The sequence below is a fragment of the Cricetulus griseus genome, chromosome 3 (genome assembly GCF_003668045.3).
Source record: "Cricetulus griseus strain 17A/GY chromosome 3, alternate assembly CriGri-PICRH-1.0, whole genome shotgun sequence".
NCBI classification, from domain to species: domain Eukaryota; kingdom Metazoa; phylum Chordata; class Mammalia; order Rodentia; family Cricetidae; genus Cricetulus; species Cricetulus griseus.
The window spans coordinates 208,383,209-208,404,754 of NC_048596.1; the positions used below are offsets into that span (position 1 = coordinate 208,383,209).

Sequence of the window (21,546 nt, forward strand, 5' to 3'; positions counted from 1 at the left end):
ACATGACTTGAATCCCAACACTTGGGAGGCAGAAGCAGGAGGATCTCTGTGAGTTCAAGGCCAGCCGTTTACAGAGCAAGTTACAGGACAGCCAGGACCACACAGAGAAACCGATTTTGACCCCTCCTCCCCAAATCATTATTTTGACTGTGTGCTCATGTACATGCTGCCTGTGAGCCACTGTGCACATGTGGCGGTCAGAGCACAGTTTTGAGAATTTCTGGGACTTGTTGGCTTCTAGTCTAGCCAATAAAGACTGCCTCAAAGGATTAGGCAAGTGAATAGTGTAGGACACTCAATACCCTCTTCTACCCTTCACACCTAAGTACAGATACATGTACCCTACCTCCACCCACAATGCATACATACCTCACCCCCACAATAAATGAATGAATAACCTTTTTTTTAAAAGAGCAAAAAGTTGAAGATTTAATTAGATTATGAATATGGAGTAAACTGATTAAACAGGGCAGATATTTCTCCTAGAAACTGTGTGTGGGGTATGCCAGTGTGTTATATGAATGTGCACTTGCCTGTGTGAGTCCATGTGAAGACCAGAGGCTGACATTAGAATATCACAGTGAACTGGGAAACTCACTTTGTAGGCTAGCCTTACTTCCAGTCTTTGCAATATGTTGAATGCTGAGTCAGGTGATTTCTGGCCCTGCATGTTAAGGTCTGTGGATTTGGCATTGTGGAGCTCCCCCTTAAGAAGCCCTTTCTTTGGCTTTCCAGTACAGCATTCTGGAAAAAGCCCCTTACTCCTTGTACCCCTCACCCCAGATCCTTTTCCTAGGTCTCGTCTGTTACCAGAGTCACTACTCTTTAAACCATTGCTAGCTTTGAACTTGAATAGCTTGTGCTGTTTTTTCCCTGTCTTCTCAGTTTTCTGGGGTTCTCTTGTATGTGCTCTTAACTTTGACCAGGTGTCTTTGCCCGATTTTGCCCTCAGCTCCCAGTTGATGTATCTAGTTTGAGCATTTCCAGTTGCACATTTATAGTATATTTATAGAATCCAAGGAGCTTCTCCTTTTCCTTCCTCTTGCTATACCATTCTCCATTATGACAGTAATCTATAATTTAAAAATGTAAAGCAAACTATTTCACATAAATGTAACATCTGCATGATAATTTAAACTGGTTATATCTGGACTCTAGCCCCACTTGTGTGTTCCCCCTAATTTTATTGCAGTTCTCATCTTCTTTCTGTGCTGTTGGTGCCCATCTTGCAACTCATCTACTGAGACGGGTGTGGGGAAGGGAGACACTGTCTGTCTCTCTCCTCCTTCTCTTCCCTTTGATAGGGTGGTCCAGACTGAATTTGAACTTGTTGTGTAGCTACAGATAACTTTGAATTCTTGATTCTGCCTCCTCCTCCCCCCAATTTCTGGGATTACAGGCATATACCAAAACAACTATCACACTTGATTTTGTGTTGTGCTGGGAATCAAATCCAGGGCTTTGTGTATGCTAGGCAGGCACTCTCCCATTGAGGTACATCCGATGGTTGCATTCCTTTTAATGTTCTTTCTGGCCTAAAGCTTTGGTAATTCCTACATACCATTTTGGATGGCACCTATGGTAGTTCTTCTTTCTCTTCAAGGGGCCTATGCTGAGAATTGAATTCGCAGATTTGTGGATGTTAGACAAGCACTTTTGATTTACACCATTAGCAACATCAGTGCTTTTAAACACAGCACATAGGGTTGTCTTTATTCTTGTTCTCCTTAGGTCTTCTTGCTACTTCTGTCACACACTTTGTGGGTTGTATGAGTCTGTGACTGGTACCATGCTCTCCCCCACCCCACCCCCCCTTTTTGAGACAGGGTTTCTTCTACCTTGGCTGTCCTGGAACTCACTGTGTAGACCAGGCTGCCCTTAAACTCACAGAGACCCCCCCCACACCCCCGCCCTCTTCCAACTGGGTGCTGGGATTAAGGTAAGACCACAGCCAGCTTCCTGCCATGCTGTTTTCTTCACATGTGTTTCTGCTGCCTCCCAGAGCTCCCTTTTTTAGTGTCTCATCCCAAAGGCTACTCACTCATGCCCAGGGTGCTTCTTTGTGCTCCCACAGTGTGTAGTCTCAGCACTGTCATTCATTTAAATGACTAGTTAGTTTCACTGTTCTTTACTATATGCTGAGATTCTAGAAGACAGAATTTTTATTTGTGTTTGTATGTGATGCTCAGTTCATTTGGAGATATTTCATTCTCAAATAGGGGTACAGCTGAGTATCCTTTTCCTCAAACTAGAAATGATTGCTGTCACTCCTAACCATCTCCAATTCCTTACTTTTGTGTTTATTTGGACATTTTTCATCCAGTAAATTTTGTTATTGACCGAGTACTAATGTTCTAACCATACTACACCCCAAGATTGTGTATTAATTTGTAGAGAATTTCATGCAGTTGAATTTTGGAATTAGGAGCAGGGTTTGTGTCTGTTTAAGTTTCTATGGTGCTGAGAAATGAGTTTGTGGTTTGTGATTCTAAGCACACACTATATACCATTGAGCTTGTCCTTGGAAAAGTTTTCTAAGTAGTCTCATTTGGTTTTAAGATTTGTTTCTAAGTAGTTAATTCTTTGTTTTCCTACTGTGAATGTGTGTTTCTTTTTCCAATTACGTTTTCTAATTGTTTATTGAATTGAGAGTGATTAGATTGTCATGTATCTCACTAGGACTATAAAAATGTAATTTAAAATTGTTTGGGAGCTAGAGAGGTGGCTCAGTGGTTAAAAACATTTGTTTGTGTTCCAGAGGAGTCGTTTGTTGTTCTGTCCTGTGTGTGTTGTGCATCATATCCCCTCCCCCCCCCCCCCCCCACGCGCCCAAAACACGGGGCGGCCCACAACAGATGTAACCCCAGCTTCAGGGAGTCTGATACCTCCTTCTAGCATCATGTAGCATACATTCACATACACAGAACACAGAAATAAATCTTTGCTTAATTATCTAAAATCTTGGAATTTTAGAGCAAAAGGAAACCTTAGTAGCTTAAGTCCATCTTTTCTTTATGGGTTAAATATTTCACTTTTGGATAGATGAAGTGGTCTTACTTAGTGCTGTACAACCTTCTAGTCAGCAGATCTTGAATAGAGCCTACAGCTGTCAGTTAATTGACTATTGCTTTTAAGGAGGGAATCTGTCAGACACACTTTGGATTCTGTGTGAAGCTACTTACATTTTCAATCTGCCTGAGATTATTAAATCATAGCATTTGTGTCCATGTTTTTATATATTTTCCTTTAACATTTCTTGGTCATTTTCTTGTGTTGTTTTGAAATACTAACTTGCTCATTTATTGCTGACAATTAGACCATGAGCGTTCTGGACAAAGGTTGTATCAGAGAGCTACACCCTCAGCTCTTGATATTTTCCCCACGTTTTGAAATACATTAGTATAGTTATTTATATAAGTCTCTTAATGTCATTTCAATTTGTAAATGGCATGACATTTTAAACATGAGCTTTAAATTTTATTTTACAGGCAACCACACCCCCTAGTCAAGGAAGACCAGACTCTCCAGTCTATGCTAACCTGCAGGAACTGAAAATATCACAGTCAGCTCTCCCTCCACTTCCTGGGAGCCCAGCAATTCAAGTTAATGGAGAATGGGAAACTCACAAAGACAGTTCAGGCCGTTGCTACTACTATAACCGTGCAACCCAGGAGCGAACCTGGAAACCACCCCGATGGGCTCGGGATACTGGCACAAACCGAGATTTCCAGAGCCCAGGAGAGCTAGAGGTATGAGTAAATCATAGCCAACCAGTAAGGCACCCAGTTTTTTCTTCATTATTGAGATATGTAAGAAAGGGCTTGTTTTCTTGGTGTCAGTATGGTAGAGCAATTTATCTCTAGATACCAAGTATTTTCTCAAGCTTCTTTCTAACCTCTAACTGTTGTGCAGATGCTGGATTTAAAGAGCACTTGCTGCTTCTTGGGCTGGGTTAGAACTGTCCTTAGCCCTCTCTTCTCTTTACTGCATCAGGAGGCACAAGCACAGCAGATGTGGGCACTTGATGCTTCCAGCACTTGGGGCATGGGGCCTGAAAATCAGTGTCAAGGCCAGTCCTGGCTTCATAGCAAGTTTGAGGCTGGCCCATCTCAATAGCTCCCTCACCACCAAAAGGATGCTTATTTCATAAATCAATAAAAAAGAAAGAATGTAGGTGGCTAGACCTAGCCAGAGAAGTAAAAACAAAGATACTTAACTTGCCAAAGCAGTCACCTTCTTTTCTTTGTTAGTTTTCTGCCGATGTCAAATTCCTTCAAGTTTTTCTGTCAGTCGGATACAAGGTGACCTTTTAATTCTGGTTAAGGGAAGTAATGATAATTCCCTTGCTGTGGTTGGGTTAGTCAAGTGAGATAATTCCCTTACAACCCTTTTCTCCTAGAGTTAGATGACTGTTCTTTCTCCTGCTTTCCTCTCCATTGCTACAGGTGCTTAGGGAGACTTGACATTTTAATGAAGTACTCTGCTTTTGTAACTTAGGAGTGTAGGTAAAAGGTGGGTAGGCTTGGTGGGATGCAGTGAAGTCCTGTCATTTTGAGCTGGGTCACCCACAGAACATCAAGTCTCACAGGAAGCAGCTAGCTCCACAGATAAGTTCAGAGCTGCAGCAAGGAGCTGGGTCACCTGTCCTGCATTTAGCAGGATTTAAGAGCTTTGTAGCTAGTCTTCCTCTTCTTGTCCTACTTTTCAGTTGGCTATTCATAGTTCTCTTTGATGGTGACTTGCACTTTTAATGTTCACGAATGAGAATAAAAATAGAAAAACCATAGCAAAAATGTTCATCTATACTGAGAAAGTTAGGAAACTTTTGTCTGGATTACAGCGCTAGAAAGATTTTTTTGAAAATAAACCATCTTATATATCAATAGTGAAATCTTTATAATTATTAAGGAAAGGTTAAATTAGAGATTAATAGAACAATTTAGATATACACAGGAAATTTCTATGTATTTCTTAGCTTTCTAATTATGTAAATGAATGTCTATCAGGTCTCAACTTACACTTTCGGCACAGCAGTGATATTTTCAGTTTCTGGAGCACATCTTTTTATCACTTCTCTAGAAAGGTGCACATGGAGGAAAAAATGAGACCGTGTGTCTGAAAATGTCCTGTTCTGCTTTTGTATTTAATTAATCAAAGGCTTGAGTATAGAATTATAGGTTGGAAATGATTTTCTCTCACAATTACAAAGTGTTTTAAACTTCACTTGAATTGGCTATCTGGGTCAATTGTTTGTCTCCTGTTAGACCTGTTGCGTCTTTCCATGTGGATAGATTGGTCTCTATAGAAGTTTGCAGCTATTCTGCCTACAACATGGGGGCTTCCAGGGCATCAGGTCAGCATTCAATCCTCAGATGCTTCCTTAGTTTATGTATTCATGTCTTGACTGTGCTTTGCTTTGCAGCTGAGGATCTTATTGATTGCCCCCCCCCCCACACACACACACACACAGGGGTGGTGTGGTGGGTGGTGGTGGTGGTGTGGTGGTGGTGGTGGTGGTGGTGGTGTGGTGGTGTGGTGGAGGTAGAGGAGGAAGAGGAGGAGGAGGAGGAGGAGGAAGAGGAGGAGGAAGAGGAGGAGGAGGAGGACAGGCATGAAGCAAGGGATTCTGGCACCTTTAGCCCTCTTGTCTTTGGTACCCTGACCTTCACATCCCCCTTTTTCCCTTTGTTCTAATGCTGTTGGTTTCTGAGCCATCCCCAAATCCTGTCAAGTAAGTTTATTGTTCTCCTCTGCCCCTACTCCCTGTCTGCTAGTTTAGACTCTGCTCTCTTCTGCATGGCTAGTTGGGCGTTTGATCTGCAGACTCTGCTCTCCCTGTTCTTGTGGGTTTTCTATTGTTTTAGACAAAATTCCCTACAGTTATTTTTGTAAAATTTGAAAGGAAGTAAGTGGTCACACCTCTCTGTCTTACCTTAGAGCAGTGGTTATCAGCCTTCCTAATAGGTCCTTTAATGCAGTTCCTCATGTTGTGGGGACCCCCAACCATAAAATTGTTTTCAACCCTAACACCATTTTTGTTGCTATTTCATAGGTGTAATTTGCTACTGTTATGAATCATAATGTAAATATCTGATAGGCAGGATAGCTAATATGTGACCCCAAAGGGTTGAGAACCACAGCTTTAGAAGCTTATCTGGTGGTTTTCTTAGAACAATGGTTCTTACCTGGTGACACTGCTTTGCAGAAAAATGTGCTTTCCAGGACCTTGGCGGTATTTGTAGACTGATTATCACAATGAGGGGAGTACTACTGCGTTAGAGGCCAGAGGTGCTGCTACTATCTAACAGCACACGACAGCTACTCACAGCAAAAGGTTATCTGGCCTGAGGATGGCAATGCTGCTACCACTGCTGCCCTGGACATCCCGTGCCTGCTTGACCACAGTCTAACCTTCATTAGTCCCCCTGACCCCTTAAAGCCAGCTGTTATGTATGCTGTTGTTACTGCATATTTTATTTCTGTTGGAGCTTCTCTATTGTGTATTATAGCTCAACAACTAATCCTCAATTTTATTTTTTCCCTCAAATTTCTTCTGATTTTATACATGCTGTTAAATTTCCTTGTGAGCTTTTCTTAGTGAAGAATCTTTTAATTTTTGGGGGGTATCTGGAAGTGTGTGTGTGTGTGTGTGTGTGTGTGTGTGTGTTTATTGGCGTTATGTTTAGCAGACACAGTATTGAATTACTTTTATTTAAATGACTAGTTCCAATTTGGCTGTTGACTTGGTTCTCTTTGGTTTGGTTTGCTAATTCATTATTCTCATGTTTTCTGATGGTTGATGCTGAAAACTCAGCTGCCATTTGGTCCTAGAAAGAGTAGTCTGTCTTTTCTTGCTAGTTGCTCAGAAGATTTGCTTTTCTGTAATATCACTAGGATGTAAATGGTGAAGATGTCGTTGTTAATCACCTTTCTGTTCTGATACCACACTGCAGAAAACCAAGTCAAAGGAGGGAGGGTTTGTTTGGGCTCGTATTTTCAGTCTGGTCAGTTGGATCCATTGTTTCTGGCCGTTGTGGTCAGGAGACTATCATAGTAGGAAGACATAGAGCAAGAAAGCTGCTCACCTCAAGACAGCTGCTAGGGAAGAGAGAGGCAAGTGATGGGAGACAGAGAGAGCAAGGAGCCAGGGACAAGATACACCCTTCCAAAGCAATTACTGCCTGTTCCCTGTTTGCTCGAGCCAGCTCTACCCTTTAATAGCTCATTCAGCCTTAACCCAGGCATGGCTATATCAAATCTGCATGGTTAGCATCCTCTTAGTGGCACCAAAAGCTGAGAACCAAGCCTTTCACATGTAAAAGCCTTTGAGGCTGTTCTGTGTCTAAACTTTAACTTTTTATTTTCTGTCAGGGCTTTTTCCAGGATTGCATTAATACGATCAAATAACTAACCACTATTAATTTTACCTCCCTACTTATGATATAATAAAGACAATTTATTTTCAAAGTTAAATATTTGAATATTAGTATCTTCAAGATATCCTAGTAATTTTAGTCAAGTAAATTCAGTCATTTTAGATTCTCACTTACTGCATATTTGTATTGAAAGAAGAAAAATCCTTGTGTTTCTGACTGTTTATAGCCTTTTTCATCAGAAGAAAACTACCACAGCAGTTGTTACAGCCAGTCAGATAGTCAGTGTGGTTCTCCTCCAAGGGGTTGGTCAGAAGAGTTGGATGAACGTGGGCATACCTTATATACCAGTGACTATACTAAGGAAAAGGTACTTTTCTTTTTCTTCTTTTTCTCACCTAGTATACCTTGGCAGAATCCTCTTATGAGATGATTGTGTACGAGTTTAATAGCAATAAAATAAACTCATAAGCTGGTACGGAGGTACATGTTTATAATCCAGCATTTGGGAGGCAGAGTCGGAGGTGGGGGTTGTTTGAGGTTAGTCTGGATTAATCAGCAAGGCGCTCTCTGTAAAAAATCTCATGGGAAGCATTCCTTATGGTAATTTTACAATGGAGTACTTAGTAATACTACTGATTCATGGTTTTGTTTGTTGTGGCTGGGGATGGGACTTCACACATAATATGCAAATACTCTGCCATTGAGCTACACTTTGATTCCTGATTCCCGGTTTAAATGGACTACAGCAATGGTGATTTTGTGGTACTGATAACCCATTCAGATGGATCTTTGAGGGAAGGCCTGCTCTCATTTGCTTAGGCTTCTTCAATAAAAATATTTCTGTATATTTCTCGTAGGAAAAGTTGAGGTTTTTTTAAAATGATTTTTCTCAACCTGCTGTTATTACACACTCTCACACTGCTTATATTCCGTTTTCCATTAGGACCAAATTTGTGTAAAACAAAAACCATGAATCTAGTATTTCGTGATTAGTTTATGAACGAATCTCAATTTTTTTTATTATCTGTGAAGTCATTTTAAATAACTGGTTTGCTAGTTAAGGGTAGAGGGTAGACAAATAACCCTCTTCCTTGCATAGAAGTAGTGGTTTTTACCTCTATAGAAACAAAGATTATATATTCATCCCAGTAGTAGTTGTTGCCCCTTCATGTCCCATATTATATTGTGTGCAGTTTTCTTGTTGCTGTTTAAAGTGCATTGAGCACAGTGCACTGGCTGAAGGAAAGAAAAAGGAATTGTGTGAAATAAAGCATAATATTAATGTCTCAAACCTGCTTTCAGGATGGGTTGCACCCTATACTAGCAGATGTGTCTCATGTTTCTTATTATGTTGTTAAGTGATACTTGAATTACTACCTGACATTTGAGGAAAGAGAAATTGATACTAATATTGGTATTACATTCATGGAATTTAAGTGTAGTTTATTCATGTGATAAGTTTGTTGAGTTCATTTGTGTACTTGTTAGTATGTTGCAAGTAGGATGAAATTCCTGAGAAGAATATCTAATAACTCTTACAGTAGCCATTTAAAGTAGCCTTTATTTAAATTAAATAAAAACCTGTTGTGTTTTTGTAGTGGCTCAAGCATGTTGATGATCAAGGTAGACAGTATTACTACAGTGCAGATGGATCTCGGTCAGAATGGGAATTGCCAAAGGTAAGAAGCTTAATGTTGACCTTATGTGCATAATGAATGTCTGAAAACAGTTGCACTAGACCCCTAGACCAAGCTCATCTACCCCTCCATCCATCCATCCATCCATCCATCCATCCATCCATCCATCCTTCCTTCCTTCCTTCCTTCCTTCCTTCCATCCAATCTAATTAATTAATTAAGTGTGTGAGTGTGTGTGTGTGTGTGTGTGTGTGTGTGTGTTTAGCTCAGGTTTGGCTGCAGCTCCTTGTGTAGACTAGGGTAGATTTAAACTTACTTTATAAATTCATTCTTAGCTTTCTTTTATTCACTACAAAGCAGTTGAGTTCTGTGATTCCTTAACATTGTTGGAGATGCATATTTATTACTTCCTCATCCTGGCTATTCTCACTCAGGAAATCTTTTGATTTAGCTTGAAACTGGTCTCTTATTATCCTGGAAATAAGAATTCTACTTAGTGCCAGTAGTGCTACCCTGTGTCTAGTTGTCTGAGGTTCTTACATGGAATTGGCATTGTATTTGGTTCTTCTCAGAAGAAAGGATAGTGATGTTATTCAAAATCATTGTCAGTGAAGGTGTAATATAAGTGAATCAGTCCCCTCCCTCTCTCCCTCCCCCCCTCCTTTTCTCCCTCTCCATCTCTTCCCCCCTCTCATTTGACACTGCCAGGTCAAATTGATGAACATAGGGTGCAGTGCAGAGTGTCACATTTTGCTGCAGTATTATAAACTGGTATTAATGCCAGGCATGTCCTTGGTAGTACAAAGGCAAGACTCTGCAGTATATCATGTGTGTAACGTGTTATAACATAGGTAAAAACATTCAAGATGGATTTTAAAAAAATTTATGTGTGTATGCCTGCTTGTCTACATGTGCATCATGTTGTGAGTGAGCATTGCCTGTGGAGGTGAGAAGAGGGCATTGGATCCCTGCGATTACAGGCCATGGCATGCTCCTTCAAATGGGTACTGGGATGATGAACACCAAGTTCATCATGTAGTATAGTTAAGGAGGAAGGAGAGACATGGTGTCTGCAAGTTGTATTCAGAAGGCATCAAGTGTGATTTCCTCATGCTGTGTTTCTTTAGAAAAATCACTAGAAGCAAATATCTTATGTTAAAATGGTAAAACTCAGTGCTAGGTTCTTTTTTTATTGATTTTTTAATGTGCATTGGTATTTTATATGTGTCTGTATGAGGGAGTCAGATCCCCAGAAACTGGAGTTACAGATAGTTGTGAGCAGCCATTTGGGTCCTGAGAATTGAACCTGGGTCCTCTGGAAGAGCAGCCAGTGCTCCTAACCGCTGAGCCATCCCTCCAGCCCACTAGGTTATTATTATAGTCTATTTTTCTATATCTGTTTAAAATAAGGCACAGTAAGATTTTAGTTCAGATTTTAAATTTTTTTATGGGAATTAGAAATATGTTAAAGTTTGGTCATCTTTTTAAACTAAGGGTGTTTAAGTTGTGGGGTTTGTCTTGTATTTTTCTTTGATTATATGTACTTTATCATCATCTAACATTTTGTTGTGCTTTTTTTGCTCCTGTGACTATTCTGTATCTAGTAAATTGTGAGCACATTTAAAATTATGACTATTTTCATATTTTACATTATCTTTGTTGCCACATGAAAAGGCTTTCCTAAATTGTAATAATAACAAGCTCAAAAGCTAGGCAGGATCCCATGAAATTTTATATACAAGCTTACACACAAACACACAGTGATTGCTAGTGATGATTGTATTTCAGTCCTGTGTAACAAACAGTTGGGTCTCTTTACATTTGAAATGTCTGGCATAGGACATTGGTGGTCCTTCAGCATCATCATTGTTTAGTCTAGAAATGATAATCTGAAGATTGCTGTTTGTCAGAAAATGCTGAATTGGAAACAAACACCTGTATGTTTTAACTTCTTTGCCCAATTTCAGTGTGGAGAAAGAGTAACAGCTGTGATAGATGGCTTGTATGTATTCACTTTGGAGAGTCAAAAAATGACATACTGTGCAGAGAAAACATGTACCAAATATAATTGTTGAAATTATAACCAAAGTCATTAAAGCCTAAGGTTTGCTGGACTATTTTTAAGGCTTCCCTCAGTTCCAGGAAAAGAATGCACCTGTTTAGAAGTTGATTGCTGTTGTTATTTCATTACAACTTAAAGCATTTAAAAGTTGCCTATATACAGTAGCACAACTCTCAAAGCTTTATAGTTCTCCATATTTCTGTATGATCTACTTAACATTCCAGATTCCTCCATGGTTTATACTGTGCTGATAACACATTAATTTCACATGACTTTTTTTTTTTTTTTTTTTTTTTTTTTTGGCAGCAATTGCCTGTCCTGTTTTTCCTGCACAGTTGGTATGTTCAGACGTAGTGTTCTGAACCCGTATTAGTTTAGGAAAACAGTAGTATGTCTAGCCTTAAGTGAAACAAAGACAAACCCCTAAACTACTAAATGTAAAAACTGTGTGTGAAAAACAAAAAACAAACGAGCAAAAAACCTACTTAAACCTTATAACTATGGTAGTGTTTAGGAAGAACCAGATGTTTCTACTTCATTTACTCTTAGAACAACTCTGAGGTGACAGATCTGCTCTGTCTTTTTTACAACTGAGGAACAGTTTATAGGAAGTAAATATTTTATAAAAGATAACTTCAGCTGAGTATATCCAACTGTAGAATCTAGAATCTCGCCGGGCGTTGGTGGCGCACGCCTTTAATCCCAGCACTCGTGAGGCAGAGGCAGGAGGATCTCTGTGAGTTTGAGATCAGCCTGGTCTACAAGAGCTAGTTCCAGGACAGTCTCCAAAGCCACAGAGAAACCCTGCCTTGAGAAAACAAAACAAAACAAAACAAAACAAAAAATCTCAGTCACGTCACAAGGCTGCTCACTAAGAAAACTGAGAGTGGACAATTCTTAGTGGTGTTCACTTGAATATTGCCTAGTGATCATGTGTCATTAGGAGTCATTGTAGATTTCACGTTTGTATCTCTTCCTTATGAGGTGTATCTTGTTTTCTAGTATAATGCATCATCTCAGCAGCAAAGAGAAATAATTAAAAGTAGGAGCTTGGACAGGCGGCTGCAAGAACCAATAGTGTTAACCAAGTGGAGACATAGCACCATAGTGTTGGACACCAATGACAAGGTAAGAGCTTAGAAATTGTGTTGAGAATTCTGGCAAGTGTTTTGGGGGAATTATATTTATTGTTTACAATGAGTTCTAGCCATTTGTACTAATGTTTATGTAATATTTTGCTGTTAAATACATTTCTTGGCTAAAATATTGACTTCCTTTGAGTACAAGTTAATGTTTTATTTTTCCACCATTTTACACATACATGTATAATGTACTTTGGTTATATCACCCCCTCACTAGCCTTTCTTACGCTGTTCTCACTGAACCTCTTCTCAACAAATCTTCCTACTTTCATTTGTTTGCTTTTACAGCCTGCTACATTTAATAGGGTTTCCTGAATGAGCTTGGGTGATATTTATTTGGGCAAGGGCAACTTACCAATGGCTACACCACTGAGGACTCTGAGAACTCCCCACTCCCAGCTATTAACTGCCCATAGTCCCTCAGGGGCCGGTGAGAGCTCATGAGTCCCTTCCTGTGTGTGTTGGAATTTTGAGCTGCCTAGTCTTATCCAGGTCTTATGCAGGCAGTCACTGTTGCTTTGAGTGTATGGATACAGCAGCCACTTCATATCCAGAAGTTCCATAGCCCTTCTCCCTGTCCTCTAGCTCCTAGTTCTTTCTATCCTCTTTTCTCTGATAATCCCTGAGCCTTGGAGGCGGGTACAGATACACCATTTAGGGCAGGACACTCAATAGTCATTTAATTCTTGCAGGAAAGTTAGTGTTTTTTGTCTACATGCACTGTGAAAATACTTTCTTCTTAATTAAATGTATTTAGTGTCAGCTTATTATGTAGTAGTTTTTGGCTTATAGTTTTGTTTTTTTTTTCCAAATTTTGTACAGTAGACCGACTTTTTGGGGACCCACTGATATCTGATGTATGTACTTGACACATTTGAGCTAGTGTATGTGTGTCTGTATATATGAGTGTGTGTATACTGATACTACACTACATATAAACTCATATCTTATACTATATTTACACATACTCTTATACTATTTTAAAGCCACATTTGCTGTTGTTTATCTCCAGGAAGGTTGATAATAGTAAAGATTTCATTTTCTCTGTCCCAGGAAAGGCTGGGATCTTACTTGCTTTATTTTTCCACACAGTATTGCTTTTATCATTCTGAGAAGTGACGCTCTTTGTTTCTAATAGGGAATGAATTTTGATGCAGGTTTCAGAAAGGGTGATTTTTTTTCCTCCTCCCCCTCCTCCTCCTCTTCTTGCTCCTCCTCCTCCTCCTCCTCTTCCTTTTTCCTCTTCTTCCTCCTCCTCCTCTTTCTCCTCCACCACCTCCACCACCTCCCATTCAGGGCATGGTGGACATTTACTGTGCATTTGTAGATCATCAGTCATACCCCTGTTAGAAGGTGATGGGGATGATAACATTCTAAAATTAAATATTACTTTTAAAAGATCTTTGTCATTGGGACTCCTTTCTCTTGTAGCATACATGATTAACTGGTTTTCCACAGTTTTGCTCCTTTTCATTCTTTTGAAGCAGGATCTTTCTATGAAGCATAAGCTAACTTGGAACTTGGTGACTATCTTAGTAACTTTTGTATTTCTGTGAAGGGCCACCATGATGTAGGCCACCTTACAAAAGAAAACATTTAATTTAGGGGATCATGATTAAGAGAGCTATATTTCATGGTCATCATGCTGGGGAGCATGGCAGTAAGCAGTAAGCAGGCAGCCATGGTGTTGGAGCAGTAGCTGAGAACTTAAAACTGATCCACAAACACAGGGGTGGGGGGAAGAGAGAGAGAAGGAGTGGGAAGGGACCTACTGGCAATAATACACCTCTTCCAGTGAGGCCACACCTCCTAATCTTCCCAAATACTTCCACCAACTGGAGTCAAGCATTCAAATATCTGAGTTCATGAGGGCCATTCTCCTTCAAGATGCTGCAGTGACCCTCCTGCCTTTGCATCCTAGGAGTATAGATATATCACTATGCCTGACTAAAATGGACTTTGTTGGTACTTTCCCCCCATGTTTGGCTACTTTCAGTCTTAAATCCTTTTTAAACAATTGATTTCATTCAGTTCAAAAAAAGATGTTTTGTTAGTGCAATTAAGTGTAAATTAGTCTTTGTATATAAAACAAGGTAGATTTATAAAGTGGTATATACACTTTTCATATTTATAATATGAACTTACAGAACAATTATGAAAGTAGACCAATTTCTGGCTTTTATTTTCAAGAATATTTTATCACTAAATGTAGAAGTCGAGAAGACACACTAAATGATGTTTTAGAATCAGTGTTATTGAAGATATATGTGAAAATATTGAGATTAGCCTAGGTAAGGAAGATTTCCTAGAGTTATTTAATGGAAAATACCACCAACTCCGGGAATTGGATTATATTTCTGGGTATACAGAAAACTCTTTGGCAAAAGCTGTTTTTGAGCTACCTCCACTACCTCTTTCAGTGAGAATAAAATGAATATTTTGGTGAGGTATACTTAGAGTTCCTTTTTTTCAAGTATCCCATCATATTCGAGGGTGAGTGTGCACACATACACACATTTCTGTGAGATTCAGCTTTAATCCGATCCTTGAAGTCACCTTCACTGAGTGTTACTTCATGTCCTTTTCATCTAGTTGCCCTCAGGTGGCAGCAATGTGACTGACTGTCCTGAGAACAGACGTTTACTTATTTTTAGTAGAAATCTCTCTCTTCCAGTTTGCCCTTTGAAATAGTTTCACAGCTAATTGATTCATCAAGTAAATATTTCCATTTCTTTCTATCGTCTAAATATGCCTTCTTAAAATAGGGCAGTCTTTGAGGTTATGAAAAAGTGACTGCCCCAAAACAAACTTATACATAATGGGTATATATACCTTAAATTGAATAAAATCCAGTATTGTGTGGCAAGTGTTGTTACAGCATGGATCCTAGTTCAATAACCTTGAAAGGGGAGGTAGCTGTGGGTGTGTCTATGTTTATTACATCCAAGTGGATTTCCTTGTTTCTGCTTACGTATGGCTCTTACTAAATAAAACTGTTCATAACCTGGGTGGTCCCAGCACTTGGTAGGCAGAGGCAGGTGGATCTCTGTGAGTTTGAGGTCTGCCTGGTTTACAGAGTAAGTTCCAGGATAGGCTCTAAATCTACATAGAGAAACCATGTCATGAAAAACCAACCAACCAAACAAACAAACAAAAACCCCACAAAAACCTGTTCATGGATGTAAAAGATATATGTATACATATATACTTACAGAGGTACATAAATGGATACTTGCTTCTTTAGTTATAATTATGTATTCATTACTATTCTTATTTGTGGATTTTATGTATGTAGGACCTATATTGCTCTTATTCAATTGCTTTGTAGTTGGTGGATCATTAATCTACTTTCTCAGGCTGTTTTAATTCATGTAGAAGTCATATGACTGAAGTCAGAAAAATTACTCAAATGAGGTTGAACTGAAGTTTGGATAAACCTAGTTTGTTTTTCTAGAGTTTATGGATAGGATTTTAACGTTTTGTCTATCAGTGGTGTCAGTTTTGGTTGTTTAGTTGTGAGATTGTCCTTTCAAAGGTTTCCCTGTAAGTCTTGATTGCTGTGTAGTTTCTGTGTGTATAAATTATACCTATACTGAGTGCAAACTGAAGATGTTTTTCCCAGTGAATGACTGTGGAGATCAGTGGCATTGTTACTTACATTCCTAGGTTTGTTGAATCTTCTAGCTTCATAAGTATAGACATTGGGATGAACAAATGTGAGGTGACTATTCAAGGGCATTGTTTGATTGGATTGGAAATTAGTAAGCAGTATTGGCAGGACTTTCTTACTCTCTTTTCCTCAAATTATTCAAAGCATCTAGGAGAATGAAGAAAATTTAAATACAAAGTAGGTGCTGGAACAAAAAGAAGTTCTTTTCAGTCTTATCCTTTATAAGAAATACTACTGTCTTTTAGTTTTGACCAAACGGACTGTTTATAGAACCCCTTGCTCATTTGTGCTAATGATATTCTTGTAAACTTAAACATGAAAACATTCCCCTAGTGTATCACTAATCTTTAAATGTTGAATTTCTATGGCATATATTTTTATCTTTGTATCTAATTATTAGAGAGTAACTATAAATTCTTTGAGATATGGATATCAATTAAATTTATTTTCTCATTGCTTTAGACTAAAAATTCCATTGTGTCAATTACATATAATTCTTGTGAATGTTTCTAGTATAGCCCTCAATAATCATGTCTATCATACTAATAGCATGTTGTACTGTGACTATAATGTAAGTAATTTTAAATAGGGTTAATTAAAAGTGATAATGCTATTTTAGTCAACATAGTTGTTATAAAACATGCCATAGTTTGTAAACTTCTAATAAAATCTATAGTTTTCAGCTCAGTGCCATCATACTTTTAGAGCTGAACTAGAATAACAAAGAAATGGTTTCCTTTGTTTCCCTTGCTAAGCTCTCCCACTGTGAATACAGGGTGAAACAGACATGGTTAAAATAGAGTAACGTTTTTCATTACTTATTTCTTGTAGGAGTCTCCAACTACCACAAAAAACTGCTTACCTGAAAATGAGTCTTCTCCTACCTCATCAAAGCATCAAGATCCAGTTAGTATATTAGAAACATGCAAAATAAATAGCCTAGCCTTTTCAATGATTTTCAGTAAATTAATTTTTAAAAAATATAATGTTGAAATATTTCTTGTGCCTCTGTTAAATTTTATTGGGAATTTGAGAAAAAATACAATTAAAACAATTTTAAGAATCAAAATTTTAATTTGTTTTAAAGCCCCCTTTGTGCAAAATATGGTATTAATTTTTGCCATATTTCTAAGTGGCAAATTTATACTTGGATTTTCAAAACAAAAATTTCTAATCCTGGCAGTGGTGGTGCAGGCCTTTAATCCTGGCACTCCGGAAGTAGGGGCAGGTGGATCTCTCTGAGTTCAAGGCCAGCCTGGTCTACAGAGCAAGTTCCAGGACAGGCAGGGCTACACAGAGAAATCCCGTCTCAAAAACCAAAAATAAACAACAGATATTTTCCAGAGAATATTGCAATTATACTTCACTTTCTTTCCCAGGCCAGCAGTCTAAAGGTAAGATGTATGCCTTCCTGTGCAGCAGCATGGCTGCCCTTGTGCATCTGTGATATGGAAGGCCTTGTTGGTGTGGCCAGAGAACACTGGCAGCTTCTCTTCTAACAGTGTAGCCTGGTCTCAACCTGGTGCTCACACTCTCTTGCTCTTCCTGTCACACTGATCTGCTGTTGGCCTGCACCGCTGTCCCTTATTGGGTTACTATTAACATTTTTAAGGACAGGACAGCAAGACTATGCACTTGGACTGCTGCTGACTTTGTCCCTAGCTCATGCTTTTGTCCTCTTCTCCCATACTACAGGACACCCTCAGCCTTTCCTCTGCCAAGGAGACTCTCCCACACTTCTGCCTGGTAGCCTGTGCATATCTACCAGACTGAAGTTCAAACCGCTTCCTAAGGGCATGTAGGCCAATCCCCTAGGCTAGCTGAGTTTTCCTTGTGATACTCTTTATAGCATGAGTTCTGTTTACTTATTTCATAAAACCAAGAGCAGTACTGGTACCCATTGTGATCAGCTGTCTTCCCCACCAAGGAGTACCATTGGCAGAGCCAGGAATACCCATTCTTACTGTACAGCCACAAAGTCGCTGCTCAGCAAATACTTGCTGAATTAATAAATGCAACTTTAACATTTTCAAAAGACAAACTTTGATTGTCACTATTTGATGGAATTATGTCGGACTTGCATTTACTAGTCAGACTTCAGATTCTGTACAGGCCTGGGTTTTCAGACATGCCTCAGTTCTTCCTGATCACTCCTGACCTTTGTTTTCCCTTTTCCACATATAAATGTGGAAATACATGCATGTTTTGAAATTTTTATTCTCTTATATTTTGTGGCTCCCATCACATTGTACATACTTTCTTTTAACTTATTAGGACTAAATAAGCTAAGAGATAATGATGGGTTGTAAAAGCAGAACATTCTCTTTAAACCTGTTTTTAAATATAGGTAATATACAGTTCACAGAAACCTCCTCATAGACTATGTTTTAATGAAAAGGAATTTCTAAGTAATTGTAGAAACATGAGTTTGTAAATCTACATACAGTTTCAAAGCATTGTTTGCTAATTTTCCCTGTCCATTTGACATCCATTAAACTGTCCTGGATGCAGAGTGCCCTCTGATGGCCACCACAGGAACTGCCTCATCAGTATGCCTTCTGTTTGCAGCCTTTCCTTTAACACAGAACAGCTGTGTTGATTCTGCCAGGACTACTCTGTTTCTACATAAACAGGGTGTTGCTTTCCTTCTCTGTGCGCCTCTTCTGCTCTCTTGCCTCCCACTGAGACTGTTATCCCTTTGACCTTTCTTCCCTGGTGTCTACTTTCAAGGCCCCTCCTTTGCCTGCCCTGCTTCTAAATCGTACCTGTGTCTTTTCATTCATATTTAGGGGCTGCAAAGCTATTTCCCCCTCCCTCTATGTGAATTAAAATCTTGGTGTAAATGAAGGTATGGATTTAGAAGGTTTTCTAAGAATGTGACATTAAAACAGATTCTGTTTGATGCCTAGCTGTTAAACTTGGCGCTTTCCCCAGTATCCTCCATTTCCCCTGTGTGCCATCCCTGTCCCTTCATGTCTTGTGTCTCTCTGGAATTTAGCCTCTTTCTCATTATCCGTGTTAATAGATGGGTGTAGCGCCTCTCTTCTTGACACTTGTCTGCCTTTCTATGTGATTGGCGGACCCTGGCATGTACTCTTTGCTTTTTATTTTTACCTCCTGTCTCCATCTTGTTGACTACTCAGGGGTCAGTTCCTCTAGGAAGCTGTTCCAATTCTGTCCTTTCTCTTCCAGGGCAAAGAATTCTGGGTTGAGATAGGTGTCCATTTCTCATAGCACTTAACATACTGTGTGGTGGTGATTGGTTTGGTGTGCTTTCTATACATTCGGATGTAGCAAGTTTTGTTCTTTTATATTCAAAGGAGAGTGCTTAATACTTAGAGCATCAGTACTTCTGTCCTACTCCCTCCCGGACAAGATTTGGTGGAGGCTCTGACTCTTTTTGAACAGTGCCTAAACAAATGCAGCTTTTTGTTTGTTTGTTTGTTTGTTTGTTTTGTTTCTAGTCTTATCCATCTGTTGACTCTGGTAAGAATCCCTGATTTTTGTTTCTTCCCATTCCTGCATGCACTGTCTGTCACTACTGCTGTTCATTTTTCCTCTTTATTTTGATACTTGTATCTCTGTCCTGCTGCTGCTGCTTTTGTGCTCCTCAAACTGTGGCTTTAAAAAGTATCTCAAAGTCTCACTTCTGTCAGTTCATATTAAGTGGCCGGTTCAGAGGGATTAATGTTGTTGCTCTCATTCTTTGCAAATTTCTTCCTGTATCTGATGAAAGGACAATAAATTCAGAAAGCTCTTATGTAATGTCTTACACATACTTAAAATTGAATTTATATAATATCTTATAAATACTTAAAATTGTGCCATTGACGTTTTTTGTTGAAAGGCAAAAGGGTTCTTATCAAATTTGCATATTTGAGGTCAAACAGAGCTATGATTTGTAAAATGATGGCAGTAAAATTATGAATATGTCATTTCCAAGTTTTCAATATGCCAAAAATAAGAGTTAATACAATTTCAGCTAGAGATGCAAGCAAAGTTTCAAACATTATCTTGTAAACATTGAGAATTCAATATTTTGTTATTTGTCATACAAAAGATTTATTTTTTTCTCATTCAAATACCTAGAGATAATTTGCTGAGGAATCAGTCAATTAGAAATAAATTTTAGGGCTAGAGAGATGGCTCAGTGGTGAGGATTGCTTGCTGCTCTTGCAGAGGACCTGAGTTTGGTTCTCATCATTCATATCAGACAGCTCACACTGTGATTCCAGTGCCAAGGGATCTGACACCCACTTCTGGCTTCTGCTGGCATCTGCACTTGGGAGCACAGACCCACAAACAGACACAAATGCATCTGCATAATTAGAAATAAAACAAATATTTTTTAAAAAAATTCTGAATTTATTTTCCTTGTATATGTGTTTCAGTTGAGTTATAATTGCTTGTTGTCTCATATACATATTATTTGGAGTGTTGGTAATTACAGTAGCCACCAGCACATTTTGATTAATCCCATTTATATAGGAAGCTAACACAATGACAAAGTATTACTTCATTTTTATTTGCAAGACTTTAAAAATAACATCAACTAGTGATGGTTAATGATAAAGCTTGTGTCATTTGTTCTTTTTTAACATCAGCTGGCAAATAAATCTAGTATTTGGTAGTAAGCTTAATGAAGCACATACTGGCATTTCTTTATATCACATTAAACTGTATGTAGCATACTAGGTACTTTTGAGTAATTTATCAGTCACTTCCTTTGTTCTGACTTGCCATTATTAGGTTCTGACAAGATTAGTACATTATTTTTCATATGTTAATTTTTGTACTATTTATCATATATCACATGACATTCTTTGAACAGGAAGATGTAAGCTTTTTTTTTCCTGGTGAAACTTAATTGCTAGCAAAGCTACCATGACTTAGGAGAAAAAGTTGTTTTGCCAGATGTGGTTGGGCTACTACCTGTGAATGGTTAAGGAGGAGAAGGAATTCAAGGCTAGGTTTGGGTTTAAGGCAAGGTCCAGGCCAGCTTGGGCTGCAGGAGTCCTTAACTATAAATTACTGACAATAATGTTAGAAAAATGTGAGGATGATTAAAGTGCTTTAATAATAGGTGTGTAAATACACTAACTGATCTTTTAAGTTTTTGGACTGCACGGCCATTTGGAGTCCACTGATTATTACAATTTGGACATTATTGTCTATATGAATTCTACATTAAAAGTATCACTTTGTTCCATAGGGTCAGGAGAAATATGGATTGTTAAATGTAACAAAAATTACTGAAAATGGGAAAAAGGTTCGGTAAGTATGAACTCTTACTGATAAAACTGTTTAGAGGCAATTTCAATCATGTATTTTCTGTAAAATATTTTATTAACATCTTTAAAAATAATATTCAGAAACAAGAGCCACAAGCCAGTCCCACCCGTCTTTTTTTTTTTTTTTTGTATGGGTGGTGGGTATTTGAACTTGGGCCTCCATATTTACAAAACAAGCACTTCTACCCACTGAACCATTTATATACTTTGCAAAATGCTTAGTGTGATATTGTGTACAACAGCAAAACCGTAAGCATGCCAAATGTCTGCCAACAGCAGGCCTAGTTACATTCTTGCAGATAATGATTAACTTACTAGTGATTAGCTATCCTGCAGCAGCACATGCCGTGCCGGCTCTGATGCAGTAA

General features: G+C 38.7%; 1 protein-coding gene across 5 annotated transcripts in view; it reads left to right on the forward strand.

Annotated features, from left to right (window-relative positions):
• The window catches only part of Arhgap12 (Rho GTPase activating protein 12), a 98,224-nt gene that overhangs the window by 56,270 nt on the left and 20,408 nt on the right, over positions 1-21,546 (forward strand). Inside the window, exons 4-9 of one of the 5 annotated variants that reach the window (XM_027405470.2) lie at positions 3,489-3,749; positions 7,603-7,743; positions 8,975-9,055; positions 12,078-12,203; positions 16,719-16,793; positions 21,100-21,161. In XM_027405470.2, coding sequence (XP_027261271.1) covers positions 3,489-3,749; positions 7,603-7,743; positions 8,975-9,055; positions 12,078-12,203; positions 16,719-16,793; positions 21,100-21,161 — 746 coding nt within the window. The remainder of the gene's footprint in view (positions 1-3,488; positions 3,750-7,602; positions 7,744-8,974; positions 9,056-12,077; positions 12,204-16,718; positions 16,794-21,099; positions 21,162-21,546) is intronic. The other 4 variants (XM_027405471.2, XM_027405472.2, XM_027405473.2 and 1 more) reach the window with 4 other exon arrangements.